The sequence below is a fragment of the Taudactylus pleione genome, unplaced genomic scaffold (assembly GCF_031769625.1).
Source record: "Taudactylus pleione unplaced genomic scaffold, aTauple2 ptg000370l, whole genome shotgun sequence".
NCBI lineage: Eukaryota > Metazoa > Chordata > Amphibia > Anura > Myobatrachidae > Taudactylus > Taudactylus pleione.
The window spans coordinates 6164526-6180746 of record NW_028284771.1 but is presented as its reverse complement, the minus strand read 5'-3'; the positions used below and the strand labels follow the sequence as shown (position 1 = coordinate 6180746).

General features: G+C 44.3%; 1 protein-coding gene across 1 annotated transcript in view; it reads right to left on the bottom strand.

The window, feature by feature from the left end:
* The window catches only part of SKIC3 (SKI3 subunit of superkiller complex), a 156659-nt gene that overhangs the window by 75688 nt on the left and 64750 nt on the right, over positions 1–16221 (bottom strand). Inside the window, exon 17 of the mRNA XM_088444673.1 lies at positions 884–1137. Coding sequence (XP_088300799.1) covers positions 884–1137 — 254 coding nt within the window. The remainder of the gene's footprint in view (positions 1–883; positions 1138–16221) is intronic.

The following is a 16221-nucleotide window of genomic DNA, read 5'->3' as shown; positions in this document are numbered from 1 at the left end:
TGTCTCACAAACAGCAACCACAATGGGTGGTGGTTTCACAAACGCATGCAAATATACAGCTGGAGCAAACTATGGATCTGGGAGTGGTAGTTTACTATGCACCCCTACCCCTCCCGGTGCTGCAACCAGACCCAATTTCTTACTTGTATGGTGAAATCAGGGCAATGGCAGGCAGAGGAGGTGGATCTCTATCTCAGTGCTGCTGCTCCAACATTTCAATGACAGGCTAGGAGTGTGGTGGACTGTGACACCAAAGTCCAGACCCACAATTCCAGCTCATTAACGTTATGGAGTAGAAGCAGCCATCAGCAATATGGAAGATAGGAAGCGTGCAGGGCATGCTCAAGAAAATGTGAATTATTAACCAAACATCCTCTTGCCCATTGTCACCTGACTTCGCCAAATGGTAGCATCAGCCCTGGAAGCATTCAATATTTTTCTGTACTGACCTGTAGATCCAACACTTTGCATTTGAAGCTGTGTAGCAACAAAATTGCATATGAGCAAAACTGCTATTATTAATGGGATATTTGTTTTTAATGTTAAAATCATACTTGCCTACTCTACCAAATTGTCTGTGACACTCACGAATTTCAGGAAGTTACCCCAGACTGCTGAAAGAGTAGCCCACCCTCTTGAATTCTGCTCATTCCTCTCCCCAGTGAAGTAGGCGAGACTGGGGCATGATGACGCCCCCTAGCTGCATAATACTGTGAACTGCAAAATTCACGTATTCTGACAGTAGTTTAATCACACAGGTATTTCACTTATCTATTAAAGAATACATCTAAGACACCAATATCTTCCTGGATAATTGGCGATTAAACTATATTCCCATACAGATGTAAATATTGGTGTTGAACAAGATGCTTTTTGGTGCTACCTTTAAGCGCTGGCACATATTCTCCATACTTCTTTAAGATATGCTGGTATTCAGTTACGGCTTCTTTATATGTGCCCAGGATCTGTTTGATAGAAGCTATTTTGTACACACTGTACATCGAGTCTGGATTCAGTTCGCTGGCTTTCATGAAGGATTTCAGTGCAGTACTATAGCCACCTCTACTCAAATAGGCTTCCCCTAAACACTCCCAGCAGTTAGGATCCTTAGGATCAGATCTCAGAGCAGCGTGCAAGCTAAATAAAATAGATAGCAATCACACCATTAGCAAAAAGAATGAGAACTAGAAACAAGCAGGTAACATGGTTTTATAATATTTCATTAATATAAACAAAGGCCTAATTGTTAATGTATTATGCATTGACCGGAGAACATGGCTTTTATCAAGGTCGATATCGAGTCAATGAATAACTGGTGCAGTAATAACCGCTCCATTAAAGGCCAATTCCATTAAAAATTACAGTGTTTAGTAGAAAAAAACGACTAACATTTACAAACTGGGCTTTGAACCTGCTGAGATCAAGCGTGCTGTGAAGCTAGTGTGGAAAAGGACACTGAGGCTGCAATCCATAGCTGCCTGCTGTCACGTCACATCAAAGCAATTAGGTTTGGAAATATGACTGTTACAGACCCAAGGAAATATTACATAAGTTTAATTGTTTACCACTCCTGGACATTCATCAATATTCCATTTGCAGCTAAGAAACATAAAAAAAGGACTGAACTATCTTACTGTGTTAAGTGAAAAATTCCAATTAATGACTATACCAGTAGTATAACTGTATAGTAAAAAGACAATTATTTATGAAATACAGGTTTCATTTTCTGCTGCTTGAAACTAGGGCACCACAGATTGCAACCGTGGAGATATCCTTTAAGTCTTGCTCACAAAGTAGTCTCAACATGCCTATTGGTGGTTCCAGTCCCGAGACTGACAGTCATATGGTAGTACATCTACAGCTTAAATAATCATTTAGATCTTTCCATTTCAACTCTTCCCCTTGTGTAACACTGATCTAAAAGGGATTTGTTTTACTATACGTTATGGTTGGAGCTGCATTGTCTAGGGCTGAACCGAGTAGGTCCAAAACGTTTTGTGGAGGCAGAGACAGTGACACATGTCACAGGGAATGTTGGAATCACATAGTATTCGAGCAACTGGATCAAAGATGAGCCAGGCAGAAAAGTTGTCAGGGAATTGTTAAATGTGACCTGAGGGGCGATAAATGACAGCAACAGAAAGCTAGAGGGGAGAAGAATAGTATGGACTTCAAAAGAAGAGAACGAGAGGGAGGGTTAAACTCAGAAGGTACATCGTGCAGTAAGTAAAATGCCTACAACACTAGCTTATCGGTCTCCGAGTCTAGATGGAGAATGCCCTACAGGTCAGAGCTGCCAGGAATGGACAAAGGAGGTAATCCAGATTTCCTAAAAGGGGGTTGAGGGATAATGAAATGAATACTGTAGTTCCTGGACAGATGCAATATCTGCACATGAATAGGGGAGGGAGGGTAATATAGACATGTGGATAATGTTGGAGGCTAAAAGTATAAGGTAAATGGTAAGTTTTAGTGTAAAACAAGTTGAGTGAGCGGACAATGGGTACAGGAGTTGTGTATGGCATTCAAAAAAAAAAAAGGGGTGAAGTGTCTCCGTACAAGTTTGGAAACAATTGTATACAGCCAATATCTGAAGTTGTATGACAAGAGAGCAAAAAATTATTACATTCAGAAGAAATAATTATATAATCAGCAATGCCATCAACAAATAAAGTTGGCGGTGCTCCCCTAGAGTAAGATATAGTATCAATGAAGGGAATGGAAAGAAAACTCTTTTTGTTGGGGGCACAAACTTATCAAAAAATATATATATATAAAAAAAACCCAGTCTTTAATGTTATCAATAGAAAAAATACGACAATACATGGACATTACACACACATAACATAAATCACATGTTTCTGGATGTAAAATAATCTTCAAAACCTTGATATGTCAAAATAGATTCCATCCAGTAATATCTCAGTGTCTAAACTCTGTAAAGAGACCGTAATGAAGGGCGAACATATATAGGAGTATTTATTCAGGCATAATCTTCTAAACTGCAAATGACCTATAATATATGGTGGTATAAGTGTCAAAAAATAACAAAATAAATAGTATGGTTAAAAGAACTGCTCAGATCGCGGAATGAGATACTGCTGTTAATTCATCTGCTAAATAGCATCAAATGATCTTAATGAGTGTTCCCCTCCTTGGTGGCAGTTATAACAGTGAGACAAAATATAGATGAGTGGCAGGTATTGTGAAAAGAGAGAATAAATTCATGCATCTGCTTTCAAATCTCATTGCTTCTAATCATCGTGCAGAGGAGAATTTGATGAGAGTACATATAAACGACAGTAGTTAATTCTCTTGTAATAGTGCATCTGCTTTCGGTCAGACTGTCCTGGCTCCTGCAGGTCAGTACCGATGAGAGTACGAAGAAAGAAAATTCACAACACCACAGGTCTGATGCAGTTACGAATGATCATACAAAAAATTAAGTGGTAATCCAAAATATTATTTCAAGAGAGGGGCTATTACATATGAAATATCTGGTGCCTCAAGTGAAATGACTTTACAATATGTCTATATTTATATTAGTCACATGTCTCATACAATAAAACAATTGTCCTTCTGCACTCCAATAGATACCCTTGATGGAAAATATAAAATATCAGGTGTTTAAAGTGAAAGGACTTTGCAGCATGTGTAAATCTATGCAAGTATGTATGCAAACAAGTCACAATTTACATACAATAATATTGTTGTCCTTTTACACTCAAAATAAAAACCCTTAAAAGGTTGATGTATTTCAGTCAATGATCTATCTCCTAGAACAATTGATATGTTTCATACAGGACAGTGATATCACTCGTTAAGATAATAATCCTACTCAATAGTGCAATTCAATCTCCACTCTGAACTCTGCACAAACTGAAAGTTGCTGCTGCACCTGAGTCATATATAAATAACTCAAGCATACAGACAGACAAATGACATCACATAACAGTATTCCTAATGTATCAATGGTAACCAGCTGACATTAAATAGGTTGATGAAGTGCAGATTGTAAGCATTGCAATAATGGTTCCTATATTCAATGTATAGATAACAAAACAGGATTCCTGATGTGTTAATGGGAACCAGCTGACATTAATTGGTTAATGGAATGTAGATTGTCAGCATTGCAGTAATGGTTCCTATATAGAATCCAAAGACAGGGGAAGCATTCACATTGATACAGGGAAATGCAATAAAACAATTAAACTAATAGCCAGCCAGAATTGGTTCTCTGTCTGTATATAGAAACGTTCTGTGCACACCCCAGTTTAAACTAATACACCTTTTACACCAGAGCAAAAACCTGGGTTTTTGCTGGGTCTACCCGGGTTGCAGCTCAGTGTAAAAGGGTCCCTGAAAAATAACCTGGGTCAAGTGACCCTGCAATCCAACCCAGGTAGCTACCAGGGTTGGACCCAGGATGGACCCAGGTAATGGTGCAGTGTAAACGGTGCAACCCGGGTTATCTGACCTGGATCATGCCTAAAATGAGCGGATTGGTGGTTGTGGAGCATTCACCTCCCACTTTTTATGACCTCACAGGTTTAGCAGGGCAGACCTGAGTTCAGTGTGAACAGGGCTGACCTGGGAGTAACCCAGATCAAAGGTGCAGTGTAAATGGGTATGACCTGGGTCTGACCAGGGTTGGAACCATGTCCAAAAACCCAGGTCGGACCTGGGTTTTTGGTGGAAAAGAGGTATTAATAGGAAAACATGGTCTGTGGCTGCTTGTTTAAATAGTAAAAGTGTATGACCTGCAGCAGTTAGTCATTGCTGCACATCGTGAGACAGTCAGAGATACGACCTGATAAAACCAAAGGGGATATGAGTCACCTGGATAATTGCTGCCCGCTCTGCGCACAGCGGGGAGAACACAGCGCCCACCTCCAACACCGACGATATTGTTTCGCCTTGTCCGGCTTGTTCACGGTTCCTTCACTTGAGGCACCGGATATTTCATATGTAATAGCCCCTCTCTTGAAATAATATTTTGGATTACCACTTAATTTTTTGTATGATCATTCGTAACTGCATCAGACCTGTGGTGGTGTGAATTTTCTTTCTTCGTACTCTCATCGGTACTGACCTGCAGGAGCCAGGACAGTCTGACCGAAAGCAGATGCACTATTACAAGAGAATTAACTACTGTCGTTTATATGTACTCTCATCAAATTCTCCTCTGCACGATGATTAGAAGCAATGAGATTTGAAAGCAGATGCATGAATTTATTCTCTCTTTTCACAATACCTGCCACTCATCTATATTTTGTCTCACTGTTATAACTGCCACCAAGGAGGGGAACACTCATTAAGATCATTTGATGCTATTTAGCAGATGAACTAACAGCAGTATCTCATTCCGCGATCTGAGCAGTTCTTTTAACCATACTATTTATTTTGTTATTTTTTGACACTTATACCACCATATATTATAGGTCATTTGCAGTTTAGAAGATTATGCCTAAATAAATAATCTATATATGTTCGCCCTTCATTACGGTGTCTTTACAGAGTTTAGACACTAAGATATTACTGGATGGAATCCATTTTGACATATCAAGGTTTTGAAGATTATTTTACATCCAGAAACATGTGATTTATGTTATGTGTGTGTAATGTCCATGTATTGTCGTATTTTTTCTATTGATAACATTAAAGACTGTTTTTTATATATATTTTTTGATAAGTTTGTGCCCCAAACAAAAAGAGTTTTTTTTCCTTTCCCTTCATTGTGTATGGCATTGCCAGCAGCAATGAGAAGGTCCAAGGTGAGAAAATGGATGATATGTAGATGTGTGGTTTGTCTCTGCTTGTATAAATCAGTGAATAAAGTGGGTGTAGGAAACAACCAAGTTCATGGGTGCAGACCAGCAAGGAAGGAAGTACTGTAGTCAGAGGGAAATCGCGATGGAAGAGGGAGAAATAGGGTGCCGGAGAGAGAAGTCTGGATAGAAGTTACGGTAGTTGTAAGCGAGCAGGAGAAAAAGTTAGTAAACAGAGAAGGTGCACGGAGGAGTGATGGGAATGAATGTGGATTAGTTGGAGAAGTTATCAAGAGTGGGGAGAAACAATTGAAGCAAATAAATGTAGGTTAATGGAGCAGGCGGAGCCTCTAAGCCCCACCGCTAATATGGGCAATGGGTAGGCTGCCTACGTCACTTGGACATGTGGTCAAGGACAATGAGCTCAGCAGACACAATAGTCCAGTATATCCTTGAGGCAACATTTTTGTCTGGTTTGTTAATCATAACAGCTAAAAGGTAATTTCTAGTTTCTACAAATTTAGCTGCTTTATAATTGTAAGAATATGATTATGTGGGAGATAGGGCATAGATAGAACTAATGTCTAACGTTTAGAGTAACTGCACCAGATCTCTGGCTGGCACCACACTCTTACCCTGCCTGCCACCTCGCTGTGCCATGTCTGTGCCAGGCAGCCGATGCCCTGTTGTGCCCTGCCTGTACCAAGCTTCCCTTCAGTGCTATGCTGCCCTGCACTATGATGTGCCAGGCTGCCCTGCACCTTGCTGTCCCCCATCTGTGCCAGGCTGCCTGACACCCTGCTGTGCCAGGCTTCCCTGCACTATGCTGTTCCAGGCTGCCCCACACCTCACAGTCTGAGTTAGGCTGCTGACAGCATGCCAGGCTGGCAGACACCTCACAGTGCCCTGTCTGTGCCATGCTGTCCGACACCCTGCTGTGCCAGGCTGCCTTGTACATGACTGTCTGATCTGTGTCTTGGGAAATGCCCCTATTTTTGTCCACATCTGTCATGTTTTGCTTTATGGTCAATGTATCATGGGTCCATGCTGCTCTTCACCTCTGGAACGCTCTCCCTCTTCCCATCAGACTCTCCACCTCTCTACAAAATCTAAAACAGGCTCTCAAGACCCACTTCTTCATCAAAGCCTTCTAGCTCTCATCCTAACTCGCTGCTCCTTGCTCACTGTCTCTCCTCTCTGTGCCACCCCTGTCTGTCTGTTCTCTCCTTTAGACTGTAGGCTCTCGGGAACTTATATGAGGGCCCTCTTCCCTCATATGCTTTTCCTTTCCTTGCTTCTACCACCATATCCTTCCTTGGGTTCTGTCAACCTGCTGCCTACTAGAGTTTTAGGACTGCTGATGCAGCAATGTTTATCAACAATGTACCGTATATACTCGAGTATAAGTCGACCCGAATATAAGCCGAGGTACCTAATTTTACCACAAAAAACTGGGAAAAACTTATTGACTCGAGTATAAGCCTAGGGTGGGAAATGCAGCAGCTACTGGTAGTAATCCCCCCTCTGGTACTGTCCCCAGTAGTAATCCCCCCCTGGTAGTGCCCCCAGTAGTAATCCCCCCTGGTAGTGCCCCCAGTAGTAATATCCCCCCCTGGTAGTGCCCCCAGTAGCAATATCCCCCCCTGGTAGTGCCCCCAGTATTAATCCCCCCCTGGTAGTGCCCCCAGTAGCAACATCCCCCCTGGTAGTGCCCCCAATATTAATCCCCCCCCTGGTAGTGCCCCCAGTAGCAATATCCCCCCCTGGTAGTGCCCCCAGTATTAACCCCCCCCTGGTAGTGCCCTCAGTAGCAACATCCCCCCTGGTAGTGCCCCCAGTATTCCCCCCCTCCCTGGTAGTGCCCCCAGTAGCAACATCCCCCCCCTGGTAGTTCCCCCATTATTAATCCCCCCCCCTCTGGTAGTGCCCCCAGTAGCGATATCCCCCCCTGGTAGTACCCCCCGGTAGTAGCCCCCCCAGTAGAAAGAAATGTAAAAAAAAAAAAAACAAACACTTACCTGTAACCCCGCTCCTGGTCCCGACGCTGCTACAGGCTCCTCCGCCGCTTTGCATAATGGGAGAGACGTCGTCATGACGACGTCTCTCCCATTACCCACTGCGGGAGCCGGAAGATGGCTCCCGCAGCGGGAGCAGCAGTAGCCGCTGAGAGTCTGACAGACTCTCAGCGGCTGCTGATTACACCAAACACATAGCTGCCGGCTCCGGCGGCTGTGTGTTTAGCAGTGTGTAGTGCTGACCGAACTCCGTCCGGTCAGCGCTACACACGCGGTGCAGGCTGTGTCACAGTGACACAGTCTGCACCGCGGCCCGCATGGTACGCTACTCAGCAGCGTACCATGCGGGCATGACTCGAGTATAAGCCGAGGGGGTGCTTTTTCAGCACAAAAAATGTGCTGAAAAACTCGGCTTATACTCGAGTATATACGGTACATGTTCTGCACTGTTCTGTATAGTATGTCACCTTTATTCCTGTATTATCTGTTCATGTTTTTGTACTTTGTAAGGCATTGTGGACCCCTTGTGGCGCCATATAAATAAAGGATAATAATAATAATAATAATAATAATAATGTGCAACACGCAGCTTTTAACACATTGTGGGATAGACAAAGGTCCTGGAGAGAAGTGTTTACGCTATCCTGCAATTATGACGCTTATACCTGGGCTGGCTGTGGCACCCCTGGTTGTATTTGTAATGTCAGAATGTGAACGGTCTTAGTATCTCACAAAGCTTTGCTAAATGAAAATGTTCTTTTAACACCAACAACACAACAAATAAGATTGTTATGTGAGGTGTTCAGATAAGTGATTCTACACACAGAGGCTGTCCTGGCAAATTCTATAAAATATGGTCCCATGGAGGACAACCCCACTACATTACATGGCAGACCCTAAACATTGAAATAAATGTAACTTTCGGTACTTGTCAATTATATGAGCGCCACTTGTCTCCTAACCAATCATTCCAGCAAGGATCACGTTATCATGAACTTACATGCGTGATCACAGATACTGTTAATGGAGGATATACTGTATCCCCATTCATTCATGTAAAATCCCTCTCATTCACACTAAAACATAATTGGAAATACAAATTAAGAGAGAACAATAAGGGAAATAGTGAATATGTAATAAAATAGGAGTCTCATTTTGAAGATGCTATCCTGGGTACAGTACCCAGCAGAATGTTGCTCAGTGTCTGACTGCCCTAGACTTTTCAGGCATCTACCCTCACTATTTCAACCACCCTTACTGAATAGGTGGACCATGGCTGGTTAGAAGAGAACTTTCTGTGGCAAATAACACAAAGGTTGTGCAAAAAGGTCAGAGTCTCAGTAAGCCGCTGGAAGGACTGTCATTTCCACAACAGGTCTAATAACGTATTCCATATTTCTAGTGGCGCCCATTTTTAAATCACTGAAAATTGTTCTCGATGTATCGGTTTTGGCTCATCAATCATGTTTCTCTCTACTGATTCTTTCGTTACTCTCCACTCAGGTTATCTTGCTGGGCAGTACTTAGAGACACATGTGCTAAAACATTGTGCTACTAACATTATTAACCAAGGTGATTTATTCCATTGCTGCAATCAGATTTGTAACAGATGCTGGCTTTGAGTGTTATGGTTTGTTAACTTTGTTTAAAAAAGTGGGTTTATTTGGGGGATTGGCTTGGCTGGCAAGGAGAGCAGACGTGCCTCAGGTAGGCTCTTGTGACTTCTCCACCTTAGGGTGTTATTCTGGGGCTTCCCCATCCCCAGTACACCTCTACTAACCTGAGTACACTCACCTATAACTGGCTGGCTCCCGCTGGTGTACGATCGCTTCCACCGTGACCTTCCAGGTTGGGGTCTACTCCTGCTTAAAGCCACGGCCTCGATGCGCAGATCCACGACGCCGCGTCCCGCAGCAAGCTGCCGCTATGCCCTCTCCTCCTATCCCCCCCCAATGTCGTCACGAATCCCGGCTCTCTAACCCGACCACAGGGACGGATTCCTGCTGCAAATTCCCGGAGATGCATACTCGAAGAGGCCTGGCCGTCATCTTGGAGATGGCACTGAAGCTTCGACTCCAGCCACAGAGGTAGCTGCAGATGTCCCTATCCTCCACCTGCTAATTGTGTCCTCTGAGAAGATCACCTTTTGTCTTGGGGAGATAATATGCTGCCCCCCTATATTTAGGGCCCTGATGTGACACTCAAATGGTTTGTTGCTGCTGGTGGGAGTTTGAGCTATCTCCATACATTTTCTTAAAGTTCCCTCTGGTGGCCATTCCCTGAAATTGCACTGGAAAATACAGTACAACTTGTTTACCTCCACCACCTTATTGATATTATATTTTACACTTTCTGCTCACACCCATTTCTCAGTGGTATCTTGCGTCACTTCCATTGCCCATCGTTCACAGTGTGTTGTCACCGGCCAGTAGATTTCTCTGTGTCCTGGACTTTCTCTGCACAGATACATCCTCCCCCTTTTTGTCTGAAGTTAGCGTGTGGCTTACCCTGTGGAGACCACCTGTACCACATGTAAATGGACCCCTCTGCATGCTGATGCCCGCCTAGCTATCTTCTAGGGGGAGTGGATCAACGGCAGCCTTGACCGCTTTATACGCTCTTCACATATTTCAACGGTGCGTATCATTCCAATGGTTCCTATTTTTTTTTCGCCTCTCAGTTGATGTTTACCTCATGGTGAAAGACAGGAAAGGCTCTCAAAAAGACGGGACAAGATCCCAAGCAAGGGACTCTGCTCGCATTACGGATACCCCTTCCTCCTCTGATATGCGACAGTTTCTACGACCACAAGGGCATGACCCTTCAGGAGAGATTTCTGTCCCTTCCTCCCCTTGGCTCTCCCTGTCCTCTGATTCCCCCTCCCGGACAGAGGAGCATACTCTGGGCCCGGATCTTACATCAGAGACGGGCGGTGTTTCAGAGATCTTAGCAGCTTCTACACTCCATGCTGACAAAACAGGATTTTTAACAGTTGGAACATAGGATCCAGGATACTGGTTGCTCCGAAATTGCATCTGTCTAAACAGAGATGTCTCAGCTGGGCACTCTACTAAATTCTCAGGAGGATTTCACCTCTGACTCTGCTGCTGCTCACAATGCTCTTCAGGCAGCTGTACTGCGACAGGCGGTTGAATTTCAGGAACTTCAGGACCGCCTGGATGATTTGGACAATAGAGGGAAACTAAATAATCTGAGGATTAGGGGTGTTTTGGAAGATGTCCCGCCACAGGGCCTTACTGACTTTGTTACCAGAGTTTTTAATGAGCTCTTGGGCCAAGATTCAAGCTCTACGATTGAATGTTATAGAGATCACAGTGCGTTCCGACCCACAGGAGCTCTACCACTATTATTCCCAAAAGGAAGATATCCTCTGCAAGGTCCATCGCTTGGATGTTATAATTATCGATGATCAACATATCCAAATCTTCCAGGACTTCTCCTGGGCGACTCTACAAAAATACAGGGCACTACAACCTCTGACGGCTGAACTTAGTAAGCTTGGCATTAAATATAGATGGGGTTTTCCCTTCAGTCTCCAAGTCTTCCACAACGACAAGCTGTCTACCTTCAAGGAACCGGCTGATCTTACTTCCTTCTGCTCTGCCTTGGGCATTCCTCTGGTATCTCTCCCGGATTGTCAGGAGTCTTTGCCACAGTACCTTCTCCCGCCGGAGCGCTCTCATCCCAACAATGATTGGTAACTGGTACAACGCCACCCGTAACCTTCTACAACCCAACGTACATCAATGGTCCCGGTTCCAATATAATGGTTTACATATGGCCTAGGATTGATTTTTTTACCCACTTCATTAGTAAACTCTATGTGCCTTACTACTGTTTATGCGGGAGATGTTTTCTCTTTCTATTTTCCTTTCCATTCATACACAGGGACTGGTGGGCTAATGCCTCCTTTCTGGCTTTATCTCTCTTATATTTTCATATATGTATGTTTCCATTGCACTGTGTGTTTATATGCTAAGTAGGTATTGCTAATTAGTTTTTCTCCACTGTCACTTTTGGCTTGTGCAATCACTTACTTGCCTTGCTAGTCTAGTATAGGTTTTATTTTTATTATAATGTGTCGTACAGTGTTCAGAGTATATTTTATTTTATATGCCATTCTAGATTTTGTTTTTCTAATTAAGGCTGCTGTTGTAACCGACCCCCGGTGACCCCATAACCGCCTGATTTTTCTTGGATTCGGTCGGACTACTCATGCGCGAGCTCCCAAGTGGCAGCAGTGTATTGTTTTTATTTTTTCTTTTCTGTCTACAATTTTCTCTGTTCGGTTTTTACTATGTATTGTGTTTTTTGTCTCACCTTTCCCTTCTCTTTTTTTCCCCTAGAGTGACCACTTTTCCCGGCGGAGTTGGTGCCCTCCTCCTCAGTTCGTGTTCCGTACTACGTATAGTGGGTGATGGCGGTTAGCACTCAGGCAACGACCATTAAATTGGTCTCACTCAATGCAAAGGGTCTAAATCTGAGAAACGGTCTAGGGTTCTCCGAGACCTATTCGCTACTAAAGCTGATGTAGCGTTCTTCCAAGAAACTCATTTCAGATCTGATGCAGCCCCTACCCTCAAAGACTGTAATTTCCCAGCATCCTTTTATAGTAATAATAGTAATGGAAAATCTCTCGGAGTTGATATTCTCCTATCTAAGCAGCTCTCTTTCCAAGATGTGACTTCTCTGGCTTTGGAGGAAAGCAGGACACTCCTGGTTAAGTGCTCACTATATGGACAGCTTTATACATTTATTAACCTTTATCTCCCCAATCGGAATCAGCCTGTCTTTCTCTCTGCAGACCTCGACCAGATTGCCCTGCTGGTCGTGGGTATTCCAGTCGTGGGCGGGGACTTGAACTGGTCTATCCAGCCGGAAGTTGATGTTTCGGGGTCCCCCGCCAGACCCTCACTGGACTCCCATTGCAAGGTTAGGCGCACCCTCCATGACCACCAGCCAGTTGACACTTGGCGAATTCAACATCCGAGGGACAGGGATTATACATTTTGTTCAGGACCCCACGATGTGTACTCCAGGTTGGATTATTTCCTATTCCCGCACAGATTTTTACATTTAATTCAGGCCACCACTATTGGTTTAATTACCTGGTCGGATCACGCTCCTGTCTCTCTGACCCTTGAGACCTCTTGCCCCCACTTCAAACAGTGTGTATGGAGACTTAATGAGCATATTCTTGCTGATCCATGCTGTAAGTCAACTAACTGAATCGATTAATGACTATTTTTCTATTAATGAGATACCAGAGGTCTCGAGGGTCAGAGTATGGGAGGCACACAAATGTGTACTCGAAACTCATCCAACTAGGTTCAATGCTAAAGCGAGAATGACCGGTTAGGAAACTTGCTCTGCTCCAACAACTGAAAGTTCTCAAGACGACACACAAGTCTTCCCCCTACCCTCAGGTCCTATCTGACCTGACTGAGACTAGATCTGCCCTTAACGCTTTTGCTCTTTGACAATATAAAAAAGGATTATAGAACAGTTCTTTCAGTGGGGGTAATAAGCCGGATAGATTGTTAGAGAGAGCCCTATGTTCCCAGATAGCAACTTTATATATTCAAATGGTCAAGGATTCCGAGAGTGTTCAGCGCACGCTTACCCATGACACAGCTGACACATTTCGTTCCTATTACACCAAACTATATAACCTTCAAGACCCTCTGTCTCCTGAGTCCCTGGACTCGTCTTGGGAGCTTGTGGCTCAATAACTTTGCGATGCTGACCTCCCCAGGTTGTCAGAGGAAGACATTTTTTGGTTAGGCTCCCCTTTCTCCCTTCTAGAGCTTGACACAGCCCTTAAGGATACGCCCTCTGGAAAAAGTCTGAATCAGATGGTTTCACCAAAACATATTATAAACTCTTTAAAAGATTTTCTTTTGCTTAAAATGATTGATGCTTATAATACAATTTCAAATGAGTGCGGGTTCTGGATATTTATGAAAGGGGTTTTGAAACACATGGGTTTTGGTCCAGTAAGCTTTTATCGGATATTAGCACTTAATCGTTTTCCCATGGCATGGATCAGAATTAAAGGTGCCCTCTCAGATCCGGTCAAAATAAATAATGGAACTAGGCAGGGGTGTCCCCTTTCCCCCCTTATCTTTATATTATGTATGGAGGCCCTTATGAGTACTATTAGACTCAACCCAAACATCACCGGCCTCAAAATCAGTGATGCGGATTATAAATTGGCTTTGTGCGTGGACGACCTGTTAGATGTCCTATCTAACCAGGTTGGTCCAATCTCTAACCTGATGGTCGAATTCCAGAAGTTTAGCGCTCTCTCTAAGTTTAAAGTGAACTATTCCAACTTTATAGCTATGAATGTGTCGGCTCCACTCCACTCCATTGATGGGCTCAAACTAGGGGTGTGCACCGGCCACTTTTCGTGTTTTGTGTTTTGGATCTGGATCTTTCTTCGTGTTTTGGATCTGGATTGGTTTTGCCAAAACCACCCTTCCGTGTTTTGGGTTCTGGGTTTTGTGTTTTGGATCTGTATTTTTTTTAAAAAAAGCATAAAAACAGCTAAAATCACAGAATTTGTAGATTTTTCTGCTCCTATGCTATTATTAACCTCAATAACCTTAATTTCCACTCATTTCCAGTCTATTCTGAACACCTCACACCTCACAATAGTGTTTTTATGTCCAAAAGGTTGCACCGAGGTAGCTGGATGACTATGCTAAGCGACACGAGTGGGCGGCACAAACACGTGACCCATCTAGGCGTGATACTGCAGTGGCAGACAGGATGGCATTGAAAAACTAGGCCCCAAACTGTACATAATGCAAAGAAAAAAAAGAGGTGCAAGATGGAATTGTCCTTGGGCCCTAACACCCACCCACCCTTATGTTGTATAAACAGGACATGCACACTTTAACAAACCAATCATTTCAGCGCCAGGGTCTGCCACACAACTGTGGCTGAAATGATTGGTTCGTTTGGGCCCCCACAAAACAAGCTGGCAATTAATCTGTCCCTGCACAAACTGGCTCTACGGAGGCAAGATGTCATCCTCATCCTCCTCATCCACCGATTCCTCACCCTCTTCAGTGTGTACATCCTCATCCTCACAGAGTATTAACTCGTCCCCACTGAAATCCACCACCACAGGTCCCTCTGTACGTTCTGGAGGCTGGTCTCCCTGGAAGAGCTGATAATTCATTTTGATGAACATCATCTTCTCCACATTCTGTGGAAGCAACCTCCTACGCCTTTCGCTGACAAGGTTCCCGGCTGCACTAAACACTCTTTCGGAGTACACACTGGAGGGGGGGCAGCTCAGGTAAAATAGAGCCGGTTTGTACAGGGGGCTCCAAATTGCCTCTTTTTCCTGCCAGTACAGGTATGGACTATCTGACATGCCTACTTGGATGCTGTCACCGATGTAATCCTCCACCATTCTGTCAATGGTGACAGTATCATATGCAGTGACAGTAGACATGTCAGAAATTGTTGCCAGGTCCTTCAGTCCGGACCAGATGTCCAAACTTGGTCCTGCCTGCCCTGCATCACCGCCAGCGGGTTGCTTAGGATACCTAAGTTTTTTCCTGGCAGCCCCAGTTGCGGGAGAAAATGAAGAAGGAGCTGTTGACGTGTCACGTTCCGCTTCAGCTGACAGTGTGTTCACCAGCAGGTCTTTGCACCTCTGCAGGCTTGTGTCGGCCGGAAAGAGAGACACCACATAGGCTTTAAACCTAGGATCGAGCACGGTGGCCAAAATGTAGTGGTCTGATTTCAACAGATTGACCACCCTGGAATCCTGGCAAAACGAATGAAGGGCTTCATCCACAAGTCCCACATGCCGAGCGGAATCGCTCCGTCTTAGCTCCTCCTTCACTTTCTCCAGCTGCTTCTGCAAAAGCCTGATGAGGGGAATGACCTGACTCAAGCTGGCAGTGTCTGAACTGACTTCACGTGTGGCAAGTTCGAAGGGCTGGAGTACCTTGCACAACACGGAAATCATTCTCCACTGCGCTTGAGTCAGGTGCATACCCCCTCCTTTGCCTATGTCATAGGTGGATGTATAGGCTTGTATGGCCTTTTGCTGCTCCTCCATCCTCTGAAGCATATAGATGGTTGAGTTCCACCGCGTCACAACCTCTTGCTTCAGGTGATGGCGGGGCAGGTTCAAGAGTGTTTGCTGGCGCTCCAGTCTTCGGCACGCAGTCGCTGAATGGCGAAAGTGGCCAGAAATTTTTCGGGCCACCCAAAGCGTCTCCTGCACGCCCCTGTCGCTTTTCAGAAAATTCTGCACCACCAAGTTTATTGTGTGAGCAAAACATGGGACGTGCTGGAATTTGCCCAGATGTAATGCCCGCACAATATTGGTGGCGTTGTCAGATATCACAAATCCCCAGGAGAGTAAGTGGGGTAAGCCACTGGGCGATGAT